Raw genomic sequence first — 20,863 nt, 5'->3', positions numbered from 1 at the left:
CATTTTAAACCTATAAAGTTAATTAAACTAAAAATGCAGATCAAAAGACAAGTTGAACTAGGTTTACATTTCATGAATCAAAAAGATACTTCACACAATAATTTGTATTGATTCAATATTGATCTAAATGGATCTCCTCTTACACAAAAAATATGGGTTCGACATTTGAAAGTCAGTGACAATTTATATTGCAACAAATAATTACTAAAGAATTGTTTTGTGTAGAACAACAGCGCCACCAAATTTATTACCATATCAAATTTGAATATTAAACTGTAAGTGAGAGTTGTGCTCAATAAACAATTTCTCCACATCATATCATAGCATGCCTTCAAAAGCCATGCTTCCTTCTTTTTCTGACAGTTTTGGAATAGCTTTACTCTACAAGCACACCAAAAAATAAATGTACACAAAAAAGAGCAAGTAGTGCAGATGGGAGCTATATGTTGCCAAGGAACACTGGCAGATTACTTAAGTGGGCTGAACCCTGATTTGATTCCGGCCTTGGGTGACTGTGTGGAGTTTACACGTTATTTCCATGTCTGCATGGGTTTCCTTTGGATGCGCCAGGTTCCTCCCAGAGTCCAAATAGGTGCAGGTTGGGTGGATTGGCCATGGTAAATGTGCAACGTTATGGGGATAGGGAGGAGGGGAGGGTCTGGATGGGGTGCTCTTTTGGAGGGTCGGTGTAGACTAAATAGACTGAATTGCCTCTTTCGGCATGGAGGGATTCTATGGGCCCGATTTTACCAAAACTTTTACCAAATTGTCGGGCTGCCCGATTCGGGCGCGGACGCCCAACTTTACCGCGATTTAGCGCCCGAAAACAGACACGAAGTTTTGGTTAAATCGGGCCCTATGGTTCTAAGTGTGAGTTATCCTTTCAAGTAGCAAGAAGAAGAGCTGAATATTTTCTAAAAATTGAGAAGCTAGAAACTTTAAAGGCTTGGATAACCATATACATAAATCATTTAAAACCAGTAAACTGATACAAAACAAAAATCAAAAAGGCCAATGCAATGTTAGCATTTATCTTCAAAGAGCTGGCTTAGAAAGAAGAGAAAGTGATGCTTCAGTTGCATGCAACCTCAGTCAGACTCCACATTGGATACTACATTCCATCCTCAGGACCATACCTGCCAATGGATATATTACCCTTAGAGTTTCCTCAATTTCCAAGTCTAGATCTAAATGAAATAAAAAACATAAACCCACTCACCACCTCTTTCCAGTCCAAGAAACTTGTTTACTCCTATCCTTTTGCACTGTGCTCTTCAACTGTCTCCATCCCCACATGGATACTTTATCTTTATGGACTGCAAACCTTAGTCCCTACATTCTGAACTTCAGCTTGGTTGATTTTTGGACACTTTACAGGGCCAAAAGATAGTGACATGAAAAGTACAAGCGAATTTTAACCTTGAAACAGACCTGATGTAAATAACTCACCGCTTCTACAATATCTTTGAGATCTTAAATGTAAAATAAAGATGTCACACAAACTTAAAAGTAGGGCAGGTGAGGAGAGAAAAAATTTCTCTTGCTTATAATAGCCACAATTCTGTACAGATGGGTAACCAGTTCCTCCCAGCTCACGTGGACATGATATCCAAACAATCCCTACAACCATTTTGTTCACATTAACACACCCAACATTCATAATTAACCACAACATTGCAAACTGGGAATGAGTTAAACCCAAAGTTAATCAGAAACATGTAAAAATAAATTAATAGCATCGCTTCAAACTTTCATTCCTCCTCCACCCCAATAAAGATAAATCAACAGAGTAGCTCCTTGCTCTCCTCAGGTAGGCTAGATTAGTGAGAATGGAAGTTACGGTTAATGTTTCAGGTCTGTGGTCCTTTGACAACTACCAATGTCACAAATATGTTCTGAAAAAAATATTACAGACATCTTATATATGCAATGGCCCCATATGGATTGTAGTCATTTATGTGCATTATACCTTTTGTTCATTTTATTCTGCTACAATAAGTGTAAATCAATAGAAGAACTCAAGAAAAACAGGCTGCCATCAACTGAATAAGGTGTAACAAATGGAGTTCAGAGTTAACAGACCAAGAATGCATCAGGTTCCAGCCTTGTACTATGCTGAATTGGTTGATTTTAGTATCCATTTCACCAGAATGATAAGACAACTTCTTCCAATTTTCTCTCCCCTCTAAAGGGGCTGCCTCTTACTAAAGAATTGCTTCACAACAAGCACAAACAAAGTTCTCCAATGACACATTGTAATGGACATTCATGTGTGAATCAAGACAGGGGGTGTCATTCAGTAATTAACATGTTTGGTCATCATATACAAAAAGAATGCGTTCTCAGCTGACATCCTTGTATCATCACATTCCAGCAGGAGTTACTGGATAGAAATTAGGTGCAGGATATTCTTTCTCTTGTCTAGGACCATTCAAGCCAAATATAGCACACTATCTGAACCATGTTGGTGATTAGTTACCTCACCAGAAACCAAGAATCAAAATTTATTTCTGCTATATATGGAATTAAACCAATTGGTGCCTTTAACTACAATGCAACACAGGGTGAAGGGCGAGGAAGATGGAGACAAATTTTGCAGTTATTTTCTTGCCAAATTGTGCATTACAGATAGTCACTGCTCTGTACGTTATTGATAGTAAAATAGCTGATTAGTTGGCAAACTAAAAGAGAAAATGCTTTTGTTCCATAATTAAATAACACTTTTCTGCTGCAACTCAAGTGCAGTCTTCCTCAATAAAATAAGTCAGATCGATATTTGTAACAAATTTAGTTTAAGTAAAAAACCTTACCTTTTTTCTCATTTGAAACTGGGTACTTAAAACTTGATTTGAAACAACTTTACAATTCCGCAGTTTCCGTCGATAAGTGACATAATTTAGTTGTGGAGATCCTTTTGGAATTTGTTCTGCTCTGTTCCTGGTTTATTTACATTTGTGTTTATTCAACAGCACCAAAAATGTTGGGGAAGGAAGGAAAGAAACAGCAAGGTTTAAACAATGCAGTTATTAAAATATTAATAATGAACCAAAAATACACTATCAGAAGGCTCACTTGACCTCCAAAAAGCAAAATATTAAAATCTAATTTGCTAAAACATCCATTCTGAAGTCCTAGCGACCTACATGAAAGCACATATTAGAATCATAGAATAGTACAACATAGGAGGTCAGGAGTGAATGCAATTCCCCTTCAAGAAAGGAGGGGGACAGAAAGCAGGAAACTATAGGCTAATTTAGCCTAACATCTACCCCAAGGAAAAAGCTAGAATGCATTAAGAAAGTTGAGGCAGGGTGCTTAGAAAATCATAACACAATCGGACAGAGTCAATGTGGTTTTGTGAAAAGGAAATCATGTTTAACTAATTTATTAGAATTGTTTAAGGTTGTTAACAAGTAACGTAGATAAAGGGGAACCTGTAAATATGATGTACTTGGAATTCCCCCAAAAAGCATTTGATGAAGTATCACATCAAAGACCATAAGACCACAAAACATAGCAGAAGTAGGCCATTCGGCCCATCAGATCTGCTCCACCATTCAATGAAATCATGATTGATCTGATCATCCCCAACTCCACTCCCCCCCTTTCCTTATCTCCATAACCCTTGATTCCCTTACTGATTAAAAATCTGTCTATCTCAGCCTTGAACATACTTAACGACACAGCGTATATTGGTCCTCTGTGGTAAAGAATTCCACAAATTCACTACCCTCAGAGAGGAATTTCCTGTCTTAAATGGTTAAAAAGTTTAATCACAGAAAACGGTTCATCTTCAAGGACTAAGAACACTTTGGAAGAATGTGTGCTTTTGAAAACCCTTGAAGAGTTAATTCAGGACTCCTGTGGCTGATCCTGGAAAATACAGCATTTTACAAGAAAAGTAATTAGACAGTTTTTTTTAAAAGCTGGAGGACCCTTTCGCCTTGGGTGTGCTATTTACAAATGGTCACATCTTTGATTTATGGCTTAGAAAAAAAACATGCATCGAAACTGTGTTTTAGAAAGCTATTTTGGCTTAAAGAAGGAGATTGAAACTGCTTGGGTAAAGAAGACAAAAGCTCCTCTGGAGGAAACAGTCTAAAGCAAAAGTGAGCGGAAGCTGCTCCAAAATCTTTTAAGCTTTTAAATTCTGAAATTGATCATCTGCAAGGCCACTTCAACGTTCGTCTGAAATGCAGTGCAAGTCACCTATTGTTCGCCAGGCCAATGCTGAGACACCAACCATGTAACCTGGAACCATTTCAAGGACTCCACCATTTATCCTTTTCCCTTTCAGACATTAACATGTTTGTAGTATTTCTCTTTTCTTTTGGTGTTAGTGTGTTTAGAACATGTCATATTTCATACTGTATACAATAAGCTTTGCCTTTCTACTTGTCAAGTCTTGTTGTATAATAAATTAATAATTTTGTTTATTGAAAAAACAAACATTCTGAAATTAATAGGTAAAGTACATGTAATTGGTCATTTAGCTAGCTGAACAATCGCATCAATGTATGCTGCGACCCTTGGAGTAGTGAAACTAGAGAGACAGTGAACTCCTCTCATCTCAGTCATAATACATAAAATAAGAACTCATGGTATTAGGATGGTTAGAGGATTGGGTAGCTAAATGACACAAAATTATAGTGGCGAGTAAGGGTGAAGAGGACATTAGGAATCTTCAAAGAGAAATGGATAGTTTGAGTGAACGGACAAAAATCTGACAGATGGAGCATAATGTGGAAAATGTGCGCCTGTCCATTTTAGCAGCAAGAATAGAAAAGCAGTATATTATTTAAATAGAGAGAGATGCATAACTCTATAGTATTGAGGGATCTGGATGACCTGGTACATGAATCACAAAGTTAGTGCGCAGGTACTGCAAGTACTTAGGAACACAAATGGAATGTTGACATTTATGGCATGAAGAACACAAAATAAAAGTAAGGCAGTTTTGCTACACTTGTACAGGACATCAATGAGACCATATTGTGAGTACTGTGTGTTGTTTTGGTCTTCTAAAGCTAGGGGTCAAGTTTAAAAATAAGGGATCTTAAAATTCAGAAATTAGGAGAATTTTATCCCTCAGCAGGTTGTTCATCTGTGGAATTCTGTTCCCCAAAGAGCAATGGAAGCAGGGTCACTGGATATTTTTAAGGCTGAGTTAGATAGACTCTTGATTGAACAGGGGATCAAAGGGCTTGGGGATAGACAGGGAAGGACAAATGAGATCATAATTAGATCAGCCACAATCTTATCAAATAGTGGAGCATGTTCGAGGGATCAAATGGCCTACACCTAATTTGAGTGTTCATTTGGTTCATGTGCTGCTTCTTTTGAAGAGTAATTAGTAAGTCACTGTTCTCCACTCTTTCCCCCACATCCTGCAATTTTTCACCCTGTACTTATCCAATTTCGTTTTGAGTGCTATTTAATCAATATCCATCACCTGAAAAGGCAGTGAACTACAAATCCAAACCACGAGTTGCAAAGCCAAGCTTTCCCCTGTGGTGCTTCTGATTCTTTTGCCAATCTCATTAAATATTTAAACCCACAATGTCCATCTTCCATTCTAACTCAAGTACTTAAAAAGCACAAAGCCATGATGTTTAACAATATTTTGTCTGAACTCAAACAATGTGCAATAGATGTCCAAGGTTTGGAAAACAACAATGCTCCCATTAATCCCTTAAAATAAAGTGTCAAAGATTAAGTTAAGAAGTTATATTAAAATCAGAAGCAAAAAAGATATTTAATTATTTCAGTTCCCTGTTCTTTTTTCCATCCTTTTAGAAAGCTTCCCCCCCTCCCACCCCCAACTCTGAAAGGAGAGTCGTGCACATTAGGTCCTGCTCACTAATACCAAAATGGAGAAAATTGTGCGTAATTTATTAAATTTTCAGGTTCGTGCCCACTGAGTCTGTCAAAAACACCCACCCAAAAAAGCCCATCTATATTTAGCTTTGTCTATCAATACTGAGCTGTACAACATTATTCTGTAACTGATTTGACTTTTGTAGAGGTTACCTGAAAGGCTGAATTAACATTCACGTGTTAATTTGCATTCATATGATGAGATTTTAAATATTCTGCATTAATTTCAATCTGTTAAATAAGTCTGGGGGCAGAACTCACGTGGGATTGAAAAATGTATTTGCAGCCTAGTATTGAAGGTTTCAGTTTCAACTCACTTCCCGAATAGCTCGTATTCTAATACTCTGCCAGAAATTAGTTATTAGAAGGTGCTTTAATGTATATATATCAATGGATTTTGTACAACCGGGAATGTTTGCTAATTTAGTTTTAATGCCACCTCTGCAATAATAACCACAGGTTAGAGATTTTCCCTTTTAATAGTGCAGAAATGTAATCATGTCCCCCAGTGATTAGGAAACTGTGAATCACAAATTGCTAACTTTTATCCATTAGTTTAAATATATGGAAAATGTTCAATGTCCCCAAAACATGTTATTGGGCACAATATAGCACATGATACACCCCAACTGGATATCTCCCCTCACATTTACATGCTCGTCTACTCTTTTTACAATCCAGCAGTAATTAGTTTTCTTACATGACAATAGTTAATAATTGCAGAAATAGAATCCACAGACCTTCTAATGTGGAATGTGCTAAACAGATCTTTTATCAGAAATTGTTCAACATAATCTGCTTTGTGGTCACCCATATGCCCATCTGAACCCTACCAAACATCCCAAAAGAAGAACATGGTCATCTTTGCCTGAAAAAAATATATACCTTGTAACTGGAGCAAAATAATTTTCTTTGTCTTCCACAAGAATGCAGTCTTCCTGGCTTTCATCATCTGTGGAAATGGTACTAAGGATTTGATTTCTGAGCGGATAAGTTTTTTTTCTCATGTAATTTTTGCTATTTGTTTGTTTTCTCGCCTTTTTCTTTGCTGTTGCCTTAGCATTTGAAACATTTAGCAATACTTTCCGTTGCCTGAAAAAAAGTTCAGAATTATGTAAATTTTCACAAGGTCCATCGTAAAAAAAAAATAACATTTCCAGAGAGCTTTAGATAACATGCAGGTGAAAAAACATTAATGGTAACATAAAATGCCAATATTTACTTAGCCTATTAAGTCTAAAATATTCTTTGCCCCAGATTTTTAAGCTACATATTCTTGAGTTCTGCATCACTGACCAGTCTTAAAAGAATGCTCATGCTCCTTGTAACTTACAGCGACAGGGATTGATCAGAGATCCTTTACCAGGCAACAATGTTTTACTGAATGTATCACATTTTCCTAGTATTCAACAAGACCTGAATACCTAAGTCCATTACTGTATGAAGGACTGTTCTACTCCACTGGTTATTCAACATAGATTATGAAAATCAATTGGAAATGTTCAAACCTTAAATCACAAATGCACATTCCACTTTAAATGGACAAAACAAAAGTTCCAAATTATAATAAAACTAAAATAAAAAAAACTTTTCCTATTATAATATAGTTCCTTGTATTCATTATGCACTGCAGCTCCTCCCTTTTCCACCAGTGATAAATCTCCAAGAAAATTCAGGAGAAAACACAGCCATAAAGGAGGTGCAGTTACCTGCGGGAAAAAAGCACTCCCATTAATTGTGTTCTATCTGCACCAACTAATGGACACACTGGCCAGGCCAATTAGGAGGTTGTCCAGCCTGGCTGCCCTGCACTAATTTACAGGGAAAAAAGGCAAGATAATCTCACAGTATAGGGAAGGCTGAAATCATTCAGACAGTATTTCTTTCTCTGTCAACATCAACTTCTGAAGCTAACTGTGAGTATATCTGAAGCTTTGAAAGATTTCCTGAGTAAGAGTAATCAAAATCTTGTGGCTGTTTTGTAACTTTCAAATGCAATTCACCAGATGGACAAACATCAGGAGCAGGGGGGGGGGGGGGCTATAACCTCTCGAAATATATGTAATCACGGAACACAATCATCCAAGCCACTAAATCACAGGTAGCCTGGAGCTCATAAATCAACTTAAAAACTACTGCACGCAACACTCTCCACTCCAGATTCCCAATGGTTGCAGAATTTATGCAAATTGGTTTACCAACATAAATAATAACTATATTTGAAATACAAAGTACCTTGTGTCATCCTAAGAATACAAACAGCAGTAAATAGATAATAACTTTTTTCATAGGATGTGAGCATCACTGACAAGACCAGAATTTTCTTCCCGTCTCTAACTGCCCTTCTTGGTGGTGAGCTGCCTTCTTGAACCACTGCAGTCGCTATGGTGCAGGTACATCCAGTGTTAGGAGAGGGAATTCCTTTTTGACTTTACTGTAGTGGTATGGTACAACCGAATGGCTTCCTAGGCTATTTCAGAGGGCAGTTAAGGGAGTCACCCACATTGCTGTGAGTCTGGAGTCATATATAGGCCAAGCTAGAGAAGTCCACTGCTGCGGGTCTGGACTCACATTAGGCCAGACTAAGTAAAAATAACAGTTCCTGTCCAATGAGACAAGAGGAGCAAAGGTTCCAACACCAGTCCCTGGAAAAATCCATGACAAACCTTCCTCTAGTCCATACATTAACCACTACTTCCTTGTTTCCTGTCACTCAGCCAATGTCATATCCATGTTGTTACTGTCCCTTTTATTCCATGAGCAATAACTTTCCTCACCAGTCTGTTGCTGCATGGTATCAAATATCTTTTGGAAGTCCGTGTACACCACATCAACAGCATTATCCTCAAACTTCCGATATCTCTTCAAAAACCTCCAGCAAGTTAGTCAAATACGATTTGCCCTTAATAGATTCATGCTGGCTTTCCTTAATTAATCCAAGTGACTATTAATTTTGTTCCAAATTACTGCTTTTAGATTTTCCACACTACTAAAGTTAAACTGACTGGCTTGTAATATTTGCAATTCTCCAGTCCTTCGCACTACCTCATGTCTAAGGAAGATTGGAAAATTATGACCAGTGCAATTTCCGTTCTCACTTCTATCAGTATCTTTGGATGCATTTCATTCAGTCCTGGTGCCTGATCAACTTCACATATAGACAGCCTATCCAATACCACCTCCCTATCAATTTTAAATCCTTCTAGTGTACTAATTACTTCCTCTTACACCGTGACCCAACTAGCAGCATCTTCCTTGGTAAAGACAGTTGCAGAATGTGAATTTAATACCCAGCTATGCTCCCTGCCTTCATGTGTAAATATCCTTTTGGCTCTTAATTGGCCCTCCTTCTTTTATCACTCTTTTACTAGTTACATGTCTACAGAAAACCTTGGAATTCCATTTTAGGTTAGCATCATACTCTCTTTTTGCTTCCCTCGTTTGTTTTCAGTTCCCCTTTGAAGCTTCTATATTCAGCCTGATTCGCCACTACATTATTCATCTGACATTTATCATAAGCATGCATTTTGTTCTTCAACTTAACCTATACCTTTTTCATCATCCAGAGAGCTCTGGAATTGTTTGCCCTAACTTTCCCCTTCTTGGTAATACACCCTGACTGTGCCCTTCTTAAGGGTATCCATCATTCAGATACTACTTACCCTGACCTTTGATTCCAATTTACCTGGTCCAAATCCATGCTTTTCTCATTGATGTTGGCTTTCCCCCAGTTAATTGACCATCTATGAAGAGAGGCTGGTTGGGCTTGGGTGTTTTCTTTTAAAGCAGAGAAGGCTGAGGGGGAAGGACCTGATTGAAGTGAACAAAATCATGAGGGGAGATATGAAGAAACTTTTCCCCTGAGTAGAGGGGTCAATAACCAAGGGGCATTGATTTAAGGAAAGGGGCAGGAGATTTTGAGGAAAAACCTTTTCACCCAGAGGGTGGTGGGAAACTGGAACTCACTGTCTGAAAGGGTGATGGAGGCAGGAACCCTCAACATCTAAAAAGCATTCAAATGAGCACTTGAAACGTCGTAGCATACAAGGCTATGGGCCAAGTGCTGAAAATTGGGATTAGAACAGATTGGCCAGTGCAGACACGATGGGCTGAAGGGCCTCTTTCTGTGCTATGAAACTTTATGACAATGACTCTACTCTGGATTGTTCTTTATTATTTTCTGTGCCTCTTTTAAACTTTATGACACATAGACACAAATGGCATATGCAGAAAGAGGCATGTGGCTCCACAGTCAGACCTAAGCGACCTAAATAGAAACAGGAAATGCTGGTAAAATTCAGCAGATCTGGCAGCATCTGTGGAGAGTTAAACATTTCAAGTCCATATGACTCTCCTTTAATGCCCCAGAATTTTAAAAGCCCTCTCTTGTGCACGCACTTATCGGTTTTATCATGGTATTTCCAAACTTGCCTGTGCATTGCACTAGGAGTAATACAGAGATGACTACTTCTGGGATCCTGCTTGCTGGTTCCCTGCCGAGCTCCCCAAATTCTGATTGTGGGGCCACAGGTCTCTTTCTGCCTATGTCATTTGCATGTGTGTGCATCACCAGCAGCAGCACCAGCACCTCTGGATGTTCACCCCCGGATGTTCACCCCCTCTCCCCTCCAACACTCTGCAGCCACTCAGTGATCCAGACAACAGTGGGGTAAGACAACTATCACTGGGTGGCACGGTGACACAGTGGTTAGCACTGCTGCCTCACAGCGCCAGGGACCCGGGTCCGATTCCCCACTTGCGTCACTGTCTGTGTGGAGTCTGCACATTCTCCCCGTGTCTGCGTGGGTTTCTTCCGGGTGCTCCGGTTTCCTTCCACAGTCCAAAAGATGTGCTGGTTAGGTGCATTGGCTATGCTAAATTCTCCCTCAGTGTACCCGAACAGGCACCTGAGTGTGGCGTCCAGGGGATTAACTTCATTGCAGTGTTAATGTAAGCCTACTTATGACATTAGTAAATAAACTCTGCAGCCGCAGAGACGCCAAATTTTTCCCCTGACTATGGAATCACCGATCATTACTGCAGGGTAAGTAGTATCTGAATGATGGTACCCTTAAAGAGGGCGCAGTCCAGTTGTATCACCATGGCAGCTTTGACTGTTGTGAATGAACAAATGACAGCTCCTGCACCTTTTCCTGTAGCTGCTGAAGGACGGGTTGCTGCTGTCCGCGCTCTGGGAACGGCTGCTGCTGTTGATGGAGTCCGAGGAGGAGAAGAGATGCTCTCTGCCCGTATCCGGACTCAGCCACTTCGCGGTCTTCACCGCCCGGTTCCTGTATCTACCGTAAGTCCGCACCAGAGCAAGGCGGCCATGGCCGCCGCTCCGTTTTCTCATCATGCTGGTTGGTGGTGGTGGTGGGGGGGTGGGGGGGCCTTTCCCCCGCGACCGGTAAAAGCTCGCGACCCAACGGCCAATCAGATTGCCGCCTCGCTGTTTGAATTCCTCGCTCCTGATTGGACAGGCGGCAGCACTGCTCGGTGATTGGTTGTCACATCCGGAGCTGCCGTTAGAGGGAGCTGTGGAGCCAGTTGGGAGAATGGCTCTGGTGGAGTCTCAGTGCCATAGAATAAGTTTGTGTTTATTTATTAGTGTCACAAGTAGGTTTATGAAGTTACTGTGAAAATCCCCAAGTTGCCACACTCAGGTGCCTGTTCGGGTACACTGAGGGAGAATTTAGCATAGCCAATGCACCTAACCTGCATATATATATATATATATATATCTTTTGAACTGTGGGAGGAAACTGGAGCACTCTTGAGGAAACCCACACAGACACAAGGTGCAAACTCCACACAGACAGTGACCCAAGAAATTGAACCTGGATCCCTGGGTGCTGTGAGGCAGCAATGCTTACCACTGTGCCACCAAATAGCTGCTCAGCCACAACAAGAACAGAGAAAATGCTGGAAAATCTCAGCAGGTCCGACAGCATCCCTGAAGAGAGAATGAAGCCAACGTTTCAAGTCAGGATGATCCTTCGTCAGAGCTAAATACTCAGCAGGGCCGGCAGCTGTTGATGGGGAGAGTCGATTTTCCAAGGTAACTTTACTTTTCCTCTTCCACATCTGGAAATGGGACATTTAAATATTAGGTGTGGTTTGTGCCACAGAAGCATCCAGACCTGGGGAAGAATACACAGCTGAACAGCTGTGGAATACACAGTCTAAATCATGCAATCCCCATTTCAAAATGTGATTGTACTGCTTTTGGTTTGATTTGTCACATGTATTAGTATACAGTTAAAAGTATTGTTTCTTGCACACTATACAGACAAAACATACCATACATAGGGAAGGAAACGAGAGATTGCATTAATGATTATACTTTCAAATATCTAGGCCTCACACTCTGGCATTCCATCCTTAGGCCCCTCTGTTTCATCTCCTTTTAACGCCTTGCTTAAAATCCATGCCATTCACCAAGCTTTTGACTTGCTACTGCTAATATTTCTTTGTTTGGTTTGTCTCTGAATGTTTTTGTCTAATTACATCTTCAAAGCTCTCTTCTTCCAATGAAATCTGCTATGTAAATAATTGTTGAAAGAACAGTATCTTTCACACCTCGAGATATCAGGAAGCACTTTGCAGCCAACAAAAACTTTTAAAATGCAGTTGCTGTTTTAATGGGAAAATGCAGAATCTCTTTTAAACACCATAGTGTGCTACAAATTTCAATGTCACACTTGAACATTAATTTTTATTTAATTGTTCATGAGATGTGGGCATCGCTGGCTGTGCCAGCATTTATTGCCCATCCTGGAGAGCATTTTAAAAGTCAACCACATTGCTGTGGATCTGAAGCCACACGTAGGCTAGACGAGGTAAGGGTAACAGATTTCCTTCCCTGAAGGACATTACTGATGGATTGTTATGACATAGAACATAACAGCGCAGTACAGGCCCTTCGACCCTCAATGTTGCGCCGACCAGTGAAACCAATCTAAAGCCCATCTAACCTACACTATTCCAATATCATCCATATGTTTATCCAATGACCATTTAAATGCCCTTAATGTTGGCGAGTCCACTACTGCTGCAGGCATGGCATTCCACGCCAACAGTGTTTTCTTGGTCATCGCTAGACTTTTAATTCCAGATTTCTATTAAATTCAAATTTCACAATCTGCCATGGTGGGATTTGAACCCGGGTCCCCAGAGCATTACCCTGGATCTCTGGATTAGTCCAGTGACAATACAACTACGCCACCGCCTCCCTTTTACCATTGTTCCTTCAAATTCACTGGCTCAATTTTTGAATCCCCCCCATATAAATCATTGTGCGAACACCATCACCACAAAGACTGCAACAATTCAAGGAAATGGCGACCCATCACTGATACAGGGTAATTAGAAATTGGCAGGAAAGCCAGGCTTCCAAATTTATCCACATTCCGTGTGCAAATATAAAAATGTGTTCAGAATAACATGGCCTTGTTCAATTTCTAAATGAAAGGAAGACATTTACACTCAAGGTAAATAATTGTTTTTATTGTTAACAAAAAGGGAATTAAGCCCAAAATACAATGATAAACAGATGACTTTTCCCAATTTCAACTATGAATCCATAAACATTCTATATTAAGAAATATGCCTGAGTAGAAATATATAAAATCGACAGAAATTTACACCAGAGCCTTGTCCACGGCTGGGATTCTCCGGTGCTGCTGCAGTGAATGGAGTTTTGGCTGAGCACCAAATTCTCCATTCTCACTGGCAGCAGGAGTGGGGCGAATGAGATTGTAGAAACCTGCCCTTAGTTATTTCCTTTATTAAGTCCAGAGAAAGATCTTGCAACACAACTTCTTTTCTCCTGAATTGCAAATCCAGAATGAGTATCTCAGTTATCGTAGTCTTTTCACAAGCCTTTTTTTCTAAAATCTAAACACCATAACAAATCAAAATAAAGACATTTCATAATGTGTTGCTGGTCCATTATATATACTAAAAATGCATAACATATAGAACAGTGCAGCACAGAACAGGCCCTTCGGCCCACGATGTTGTGCCGAGCTTTATCTGAAATGCCGAGCTTTATCTGAGCTTTATATTAAAGTGTTAAAATCTTTTCTCATCAAGACCAAAAGAAAAATATAAAAATACAAATACATCCACAGCAAGTTAACCAAGCTTTAGAATATAAAACATAGGCCAGAGTTTTACACTTGAGTTTTGAAGTGGGGGGAGTGTAAAATTGCATCTACAGGATTCCCTCTGAGACCCCATCAGCCCAGTCACAACTTTACAGTGAGGCAGGCAGTGCCTTGGATGGGAAACCCGCACATGCCCCTGTTAAGACCCTTATGCAGCCACTTAAGGGTGCACGCCTGATACCAAGAATCAACAATTCCCCCCGCTCGGCATTTCTTACTGTTCCGCCTCCTGTACTTACTTGAAGTCATGATGTGGAGATGCCGGTGTTGGACTGGGGTAAACACAATAAGAAGTTTAACAACACCAGTCCAACAGGTTTATTTGGTAGCAAATGCCACTAGCTTTCAGAACAGGCTGTCCCTTTTCGTCAGGTGGAGTGGAGAAATGCTCACAAACAGGGCATACAGAGACACAAACTCAATTTACAGAATAATGATTGGAATGCAGTCTTTACAGATAATCAAGTCTTAAAGGTACAAACAATGTGAATGGAGGGAGCATTAAGCACAAGTTAAAGAGATGTGTATTGTCTCCAGATTTTACTTGAAGTCCCAGGACTTAGGTTCAGGCACGATGCCTGACCACTGCAGCATTGTACTTGGAGGGACTGGAGAGCTATCAACCAATCTGATTGGCTGACAGCTTTCCAAGGCGGAATGCTGAATTGAATATAAAATGGTAATGGCCCTGTTAGTCAGTGGGGATGTGTTCGAGCCCTTACCATCATGAAAATTCAGGCCTTAGAAATAAGAGAGATTGTAGCAGCTCTGTAAATTGTCTTCTCTGATCCCAAGCATGAAAAATGGTTATTAAATCATTGTTCGGTAAGGAATTGAGCAATTTGCAGTCTCCTATCTCCCTAATCTGCATACTTTCAATCTCTTATATAAAAATTTAATCCTGAAGCAAAAGCACTACATGGCAAATAAAGTACTTTCAATATATAGTACTTGTAGCTAGCTAATGTTAAAAATTGCAAAGCTGGAGGAAATACCCACAATTCAAGTTCTTTTTATATCAAGTGATTACATATAACTTTGGGTTTAAATCCCAGAAAAGGACTCCAGCACATCAGATAGGCAAAGAGTTCAGTGCATTATTGAAAGAAAAGGTACATCACTGCTTTCTCAGAAAACCTTGCAATGGGTAATAAATTCAGCTCCGCCAAGGTCACCCATATCCCACATGTGACTCAAAAAGTGGTTCTTGTATCCTTCAGTGCAACATCAACCTGAAAATAAATATACAATGCATCAGTAAGAATAGTCTGAACAGTCTTCAGCACACAATCCAGATATCAGAGAGATGATGGAGATAGGAAGTTTCAGGAGCCAAATCAATTGGCAAAGCAAATTAAAAATGTGTGCATGCACAACCTATAATTTTTCATCATGTAACAATAACTCATTATTTTTCATTTCATCAAATATACCCTGGGGTATATGCATCTCAAGGACAGTTACAAATGGACATTCATATATAACAAATAAAAAAAGTCAACTAGCAGGAAAACCTAACATATAAAATCTATGTTATTAGAAACATCTATCCCAGAAGGAGATGATATGTAAGATTAGTTAAATATAGGCGGGTGGAAGGAGGCTCCCGTAGAGTACAAAATCCTACATGTGGAGTTTCGCTGAATGGCTATTGTTTAATAAAACCAAAATACTGCGGATCTGGAAATAGGAAATAAAAATGAGAAAATCAATGGAAATACTCTTTTAGCGGGATCTGTGGAGACAGAAACAGAGTTAACATTCGGAGTCCAATATGACTCTTCTTCAGCCTATTTCTGTAAGTCTATATTTTGTGTCATTTTGCTCAATCTGACAGGAAAAGATTCACCAAATTTAAAGAAGAATCCCACCACCTGAGCAATATTTTTGAGGCTTTTAGCAATCAGCCACTGCATTCCAAAACCTGCATACTACTATAATAAAAACATTTTCTTGTGTGAGGATAGTACTGCAATCTATATATATTTTATATTTAAGGGGAAATGTTTAAAAATTCAGCTTTATTCTAGATAGTTGGTATGTCTGGAATGAATGCAACTCTGATGCTGGAACTGCAGGGTACCTACTCATTTTAGCCATGCAGTGTTTACTTAGGATAGAGCTAATGGATTTTTGTTTATAGATGGAGATTTCCCCTGGGGATTTTGAAAGGATCATGAGTTATCAATCAGGTGCTGATGTGGTGATGATAGGAACTAGGTCTATAGCAGAAAACAGTCAGTTTTAGTTGCTGTCGAGCTAAAAGTCAGAGGCATGTGCAAGCTGTTCCTGAGAACTCACTCTCTTTCCACAAAATCTCTCCCTGAGAGCTTCAAGACTGTTAACATAATTTATAGCAAGTATGCCTGTGTTTGCTAGCTTTTTATTTAAAAGTGGATTTGATTTAGAACATAAGAACATAAGAAATAGGAGCAGGAGTAGGCCATCTAGCCCCTCAAGCCTGCCCCGCCATTCAATAAGATCATGGCTGATCTGACGTGGATCAGTACCACTTACCCGCCTGATCCCCATAACCCTTAATTCCCTTACCGATCAGGAATCCATCCATCCGCGCTTTAAACATATTCAGCGAGGTAGCCTCCACCACCTCAGTGGGCAGAGAATTCCAGAGATTCACCACCCTCTGGGAGAAGAAGTTCCTCCTCAACTCTGTCTTAAACCGACCCCCCTTTATTTTGAGGCTGTCCCCTCTAGTTTTAACTTCCTTACTAAGTGGAAAGAATCTCTCCGCCTCTACCCCATCCAGCCCCCGCATTATCTTATAAGTCTCCATAAGATCCCCCCTCATCCTTCTAAACTCCAACGAGTACAAACCCAATCTCCTCAGCCTCTCCTCATAATCCAAACCCCTCATCTCCGGTATCAACCTGGTGAACCTTCTCTGCACTCCCTCCAATGCCAATATATCCTTCCTCATATAAGGGGACCAATACTGCACACAGTATTCCAGCTGCGGCCTCACCAATGCCCTGTGCAGGTGCATCAAGACATCCCTGCTTTTATATTCTATCTCCCTCGCGATATCGGCCAACATCCCATTTGCCTTCTTGATCACCTGTTGTACCTGCAGACTGGGCTTTTGCGTCTCATGCACAAGGACCCCCAGGTCCCTTTGCACGGTAGCATGTTTTAATTTGTTTCCATTGAGATAGTAATCCCATTTGTTATTATTTCCTCCAAAGTGTATAACCTCGCATTTATCAACGTTATACTCCATTTGCCATATCCTCGCCCACTCACTCAGCCTGTCCAAATCTCTCTGCAGATCTTCTCCGTCCTCCACACGATTCACTTTTCCACTTATCTTTGTGTCGTCTGCAAACTTCGTTACCCTACACTCCGTCCCCTCCTCCAGATCATCTATATAAATGGTAAATAGTTGCGGCCCGAGTACCGATCCCTGCGGCACGCCACTAGTTACCTTCCTCCAACCGGAAAAACACCCATTTATTCCGACTCTTTGCTTCCTGTCAGATAGCCAGTCCCCAATCCACTTTAATACACTACCCCCAACTCCGTGTGCCCTAATCTTCTTCAGCAGCCTTTTATGGGGCACCTTATCAAATGCCTTTTGGAAATCCAAAAACACCGCATCCACCGGTTCTCCTCCATCAACCGCCCTAGTCACATCTTCATAAAAATCCAACATGTTCGTCAAGCACGACTTTCCCCTCATGAATCCATGCTGCGTCTGATTGATCGAACCATTTCTATCCAGATGCCCTGCTATCTCCTCTTTAATAATGGATTCCAGCATTTTCCCTACTACAGACGTTAAGCTGACCGGCCTATAGTTACCCGCCTTTTGTCTCCTTCCTTTTTTAAACAGCGGCGTAACATTAGCCGTTTTCCAATCAACCAGCACTACCCCAGAATGCAACGAGTTTTGATAAATAATCACTAACGCATCCACTATTACCTCTGACATTTCTTTCAATACCCTGGGATGCATTCCATCCGGACCCGGGGACTTGTCCACCTTCAGTCCCATTAGTCTACCCAGCACTGCCTCTCTGGTAACATTAATTGTATTAAGTATTTCTCCTGCTGCCAACCCTCTATCGTTAATATTTGGCAAACTATTTGTGTCCTCCACCGTGAAGACCGACACAAAAAACTTATTTAAAGACTCAGCCATATCCTCATTTCCCACTATTAACTCCCCCCTCTCGTCCTCCAAGGGTCCAACATTCACTCTAGCCACTCTATTCCTTTTTATATATTTATAAAAACTTTTACTATCATTTTTTATATTAATTGCTAGCCTAGCTTCATAGTCTATCCTTCCTTTCTTTATCGCTTTCTTAGTCTCTCTTTGTTGTTTCTTAAATTTTTCCCAATCACTTGTTTCTCCACTATTTTTGGCCACTCTGTACGCAGCTGTTTTTATTTTAATACTCTCCTTTATTTCCTTCGTTATCCACGGCTGGTTCTCCCTTTTCTTACAATCCTTGTTTTTTGCTGGAATATATTTTTGCTGAGAACTGAAAAGGATCTCCTTAAAAATCCTCCACTGTTCCTCAGCTATCCTACCTGCCAGCCTGCTCTCCCAGTCTACCTTAGCCAATTCATCCCTCATCCTATCATATTTCCCTCTGTTCAAACAGAGGACACTGGTTTGGGACCAAACTTTCTCCTCTTCCATCTGAATCAGAAATTCGACCATATTGTGGTCACTAGACCCAAGAGGGTCCTTCACAATAAGATCCTTAATTCTACCTACCTCGTTACACAATACCAGATCCAAAATAGCTCGTTCCCTCGTCGGTTCCGTAACATGCTGTTCAAGGAAACTATCCCGACAGCATTCTAAGAACTCTTCCTCCATTCCACCCTTACCGACTTGAGTCTGCCAGTCAATGTGCATGTTGAAGTCCCCCATGATTATTGCCGTTCCGTTTTTACACGCATCCCTTATCTGCTTGTTTATAGCCCTCCCTACCTCAACATTATTATTTGGGGGCCTATATACCACACCTACTAGTGTCTTTCTCCCTCTACTATTCCTCATCTCTACCCATAATGATTCCACGTTTTGTTCCTCAGAGCCTATGTCATCCCTCAGTACTACCCTGATATTATCTCTTATTAATAGCGCGACCCCACCACCTTTTCCTTCCTGTCTATTCTTCCTAAACGCCTGATACCCCTGGATATTCATCTCCCAGTCCTGGTCACCTTTCAGCCACGTTTCTGTAATGGCCACTAGATCGTACCCACTTGTGCTGATTTGCACCATCAACTCATTTACCTTGTTCCGAATGCTTCGTGCATTCAGGCAAAGTGTCCTTATTCCAGCTTTTATCTGGACCCGCTTTGATGAGTCGCGAACACCCTCTCCCTCTACTCCCTTATCTAAATTACCGCCTTCATTCACTTGCACCCTCTCCTCTACCATTAATTTTGTAATTCCCCTTACCCCTGCATCCTCCCCCCCATCAATTAGTTCCTTGATCCCAGTCAACTCTTCTAGCTCCCCTCCCCCCATTTATGCATGAATGGGGCTTATTTGGAACTGGAACGGTCATATGCTAGAAAGTAAAGTTGCTTTCTTTCATTTTTAAGTATTGTTCAAATGTAAAAGGTTAAGCTGATTCATTAGTTTGAATTATATTTAAACTGTTATTAAAGAAAGTTTGTTTTACTATAAAAGATCCATTCTTTGTCAGTGGGATCATTCCAGGAGAGAAATAGCCTATCCCCACAGTTATGCAAAAGAAAAATCAATAGTATCTCTATGCTGTGCATTTAATTTATATTCTCTTTGTAAATGTAACATAATTAAATAAGTCAGAAAAGTGTTGAAAGGTTATAAGGAAGATCTTAAGTGAGGAGAGGAAAGTTGGAGGGGGTTTAGGGAGGGATTTCCAGAGCATAGGCCCAGCAATTGAAATCATGGACACTGGAATTTGAAGTTTGAAATCAAATGTCTGTCATTCTCCGAGTTGGAGTGAAAACTTGTACTCTTAAGCAGCCTTTTCTCACATTCTCTCCTTAAAAATCATACTGTACTGTTGAACTGCTACAAATTTATTTACATTTAGCTTTCTGGTGATTTTTTCTGGATCCAACTGCTCTACACAAACAGTAGTACAATTTCAATCAACAGATGGGAATCAAATGCTTTCCGATCAAATCTGGAGTCAGGCCTGCATGGTCTCTCTCCCTGTCTTGTTTGTGTGCTGTATGGAACCGTTTGCTGAGTTGGGGAGAAACTCCCTCCTTGTCAGAGTCTTCCTGCAGGCCTAGAGTCTCACTGTTTCAGCAAGTTGCTCTTGAGATGGTTGCAGGGATGAAGAGATTCTTGTCTACCTCCTTCTGGAATGTGCCATTGCAAAGAAAGTCTGGAAAGCGATTCAATGGTTTTTGTCGAGGTACACCCTGATCATCACTGTGGCGCAGGGCTCTGTGCTCTATGAGCTGTTCTCAGGGACGCCCTCCGATATAAACATCAACTACTGTTGGAGGACCATCAACATTGTGAAAGACACTCTCACTCGTCTTACAAAAACTTGGTGTTCCAAGGCAAAGAGTTATACATGGCCACGTGTTGCAGATAGGCACATTTTAAGATCCAGGACGACATGGTGGTGGATAGCCAAAGGATGATAGGTGACCATCTAAGGCCTTGCAGCCACAATACATCAAGGGGCCTTAAACAGGGCAAAACCTCTCTGACTTTTTGTTTGTCATGCAATGAAACTTGTAACTGTGTTAATTGTAAATGTAGTTAATAACTTACAACATTGAAAGTAACTGATTTGTTTTGCATTTTATGTAATGTACTTTAAAATGTT

At 40.4% G+C, this 20,863-nt stretch overlaps 2 protein-coding genes across 6 annotated transcripts in view; both read right to left on the bottom strand.

The window, feature by feature from the left end:
• The window catches only part of haspin (histone H3 associated protein kinase), a 51,859-nt gene extending 40,579 nt beyond the window's left edge, over positions 1-11,280 (bottom strand). Inside the window, exons 1-3 of one of the 2 annotated variants that reach the window (XM_078217586.1) lie at positions 11,025-11,280; positions 6,763-6,969; positions 2,811-2,937 (exon numbers count right to left, since the gene is read on the bottom strand). In XM_078217586.1, coding sequence (XP_078073712.1) covers positions 2,811-2,937; positions 6,763-6,969; positions 11,025-11,233 — 543 coding nt within the window. In that variant the 5' untranslated portion in view covers positions 11,234-11,280. The remainder of the gene's footprint in view (positions 1-2,810; positions 2,938-6,762; positions 6,970-11,024) is intronic. The other variant, XM_078217508.1, reaches the window with a different exon arrangement.
• Positions 11,281-13,358: 2,078 nt separating this feature from the next.
• Positions 13,359-20,863, bottom strand: part of LOC144495228 (uncharacterized) — a 98,019-nt gene continuing 90,514 nt past the window's right edge. For all 4 annotated transcript variants that reach the window (XM_078215307.1, XM_078215299.1, XM_078215311.1 and 1 more), the window contains one exon: positions 13,359-15,277. In XM_078215307.1, coding sequence (XP_078071433.1) covers positions 15,239-15,277 — 39 coding nt within the window. In that variant the 3' untranslated portion in view covers positions 13,359-15,238. The remainder of the gene's footprint in view (positions 15,278-20,863) is intronic.

The sequence above is a fragment of the Mustelus asterias genome, chromosome 1 (assembly GCF_964213995.1).
Source record: "Mustelus asterias chromosome 1, sMusAst1.hap1.1, whole genome shotgun sequence".
Lineage (NCBI taxonomy): Eukaryota > Metazoa > Chordata > Chondrichthyes > Carcharhiniformes > Triakidae > Mustelus > Mustelus asterias.
The sequence above is the reverse complement of the archived record's forward strand: the minus strand, read 5'-3'. Positions and strand labels throughout refer to the sequence as shown.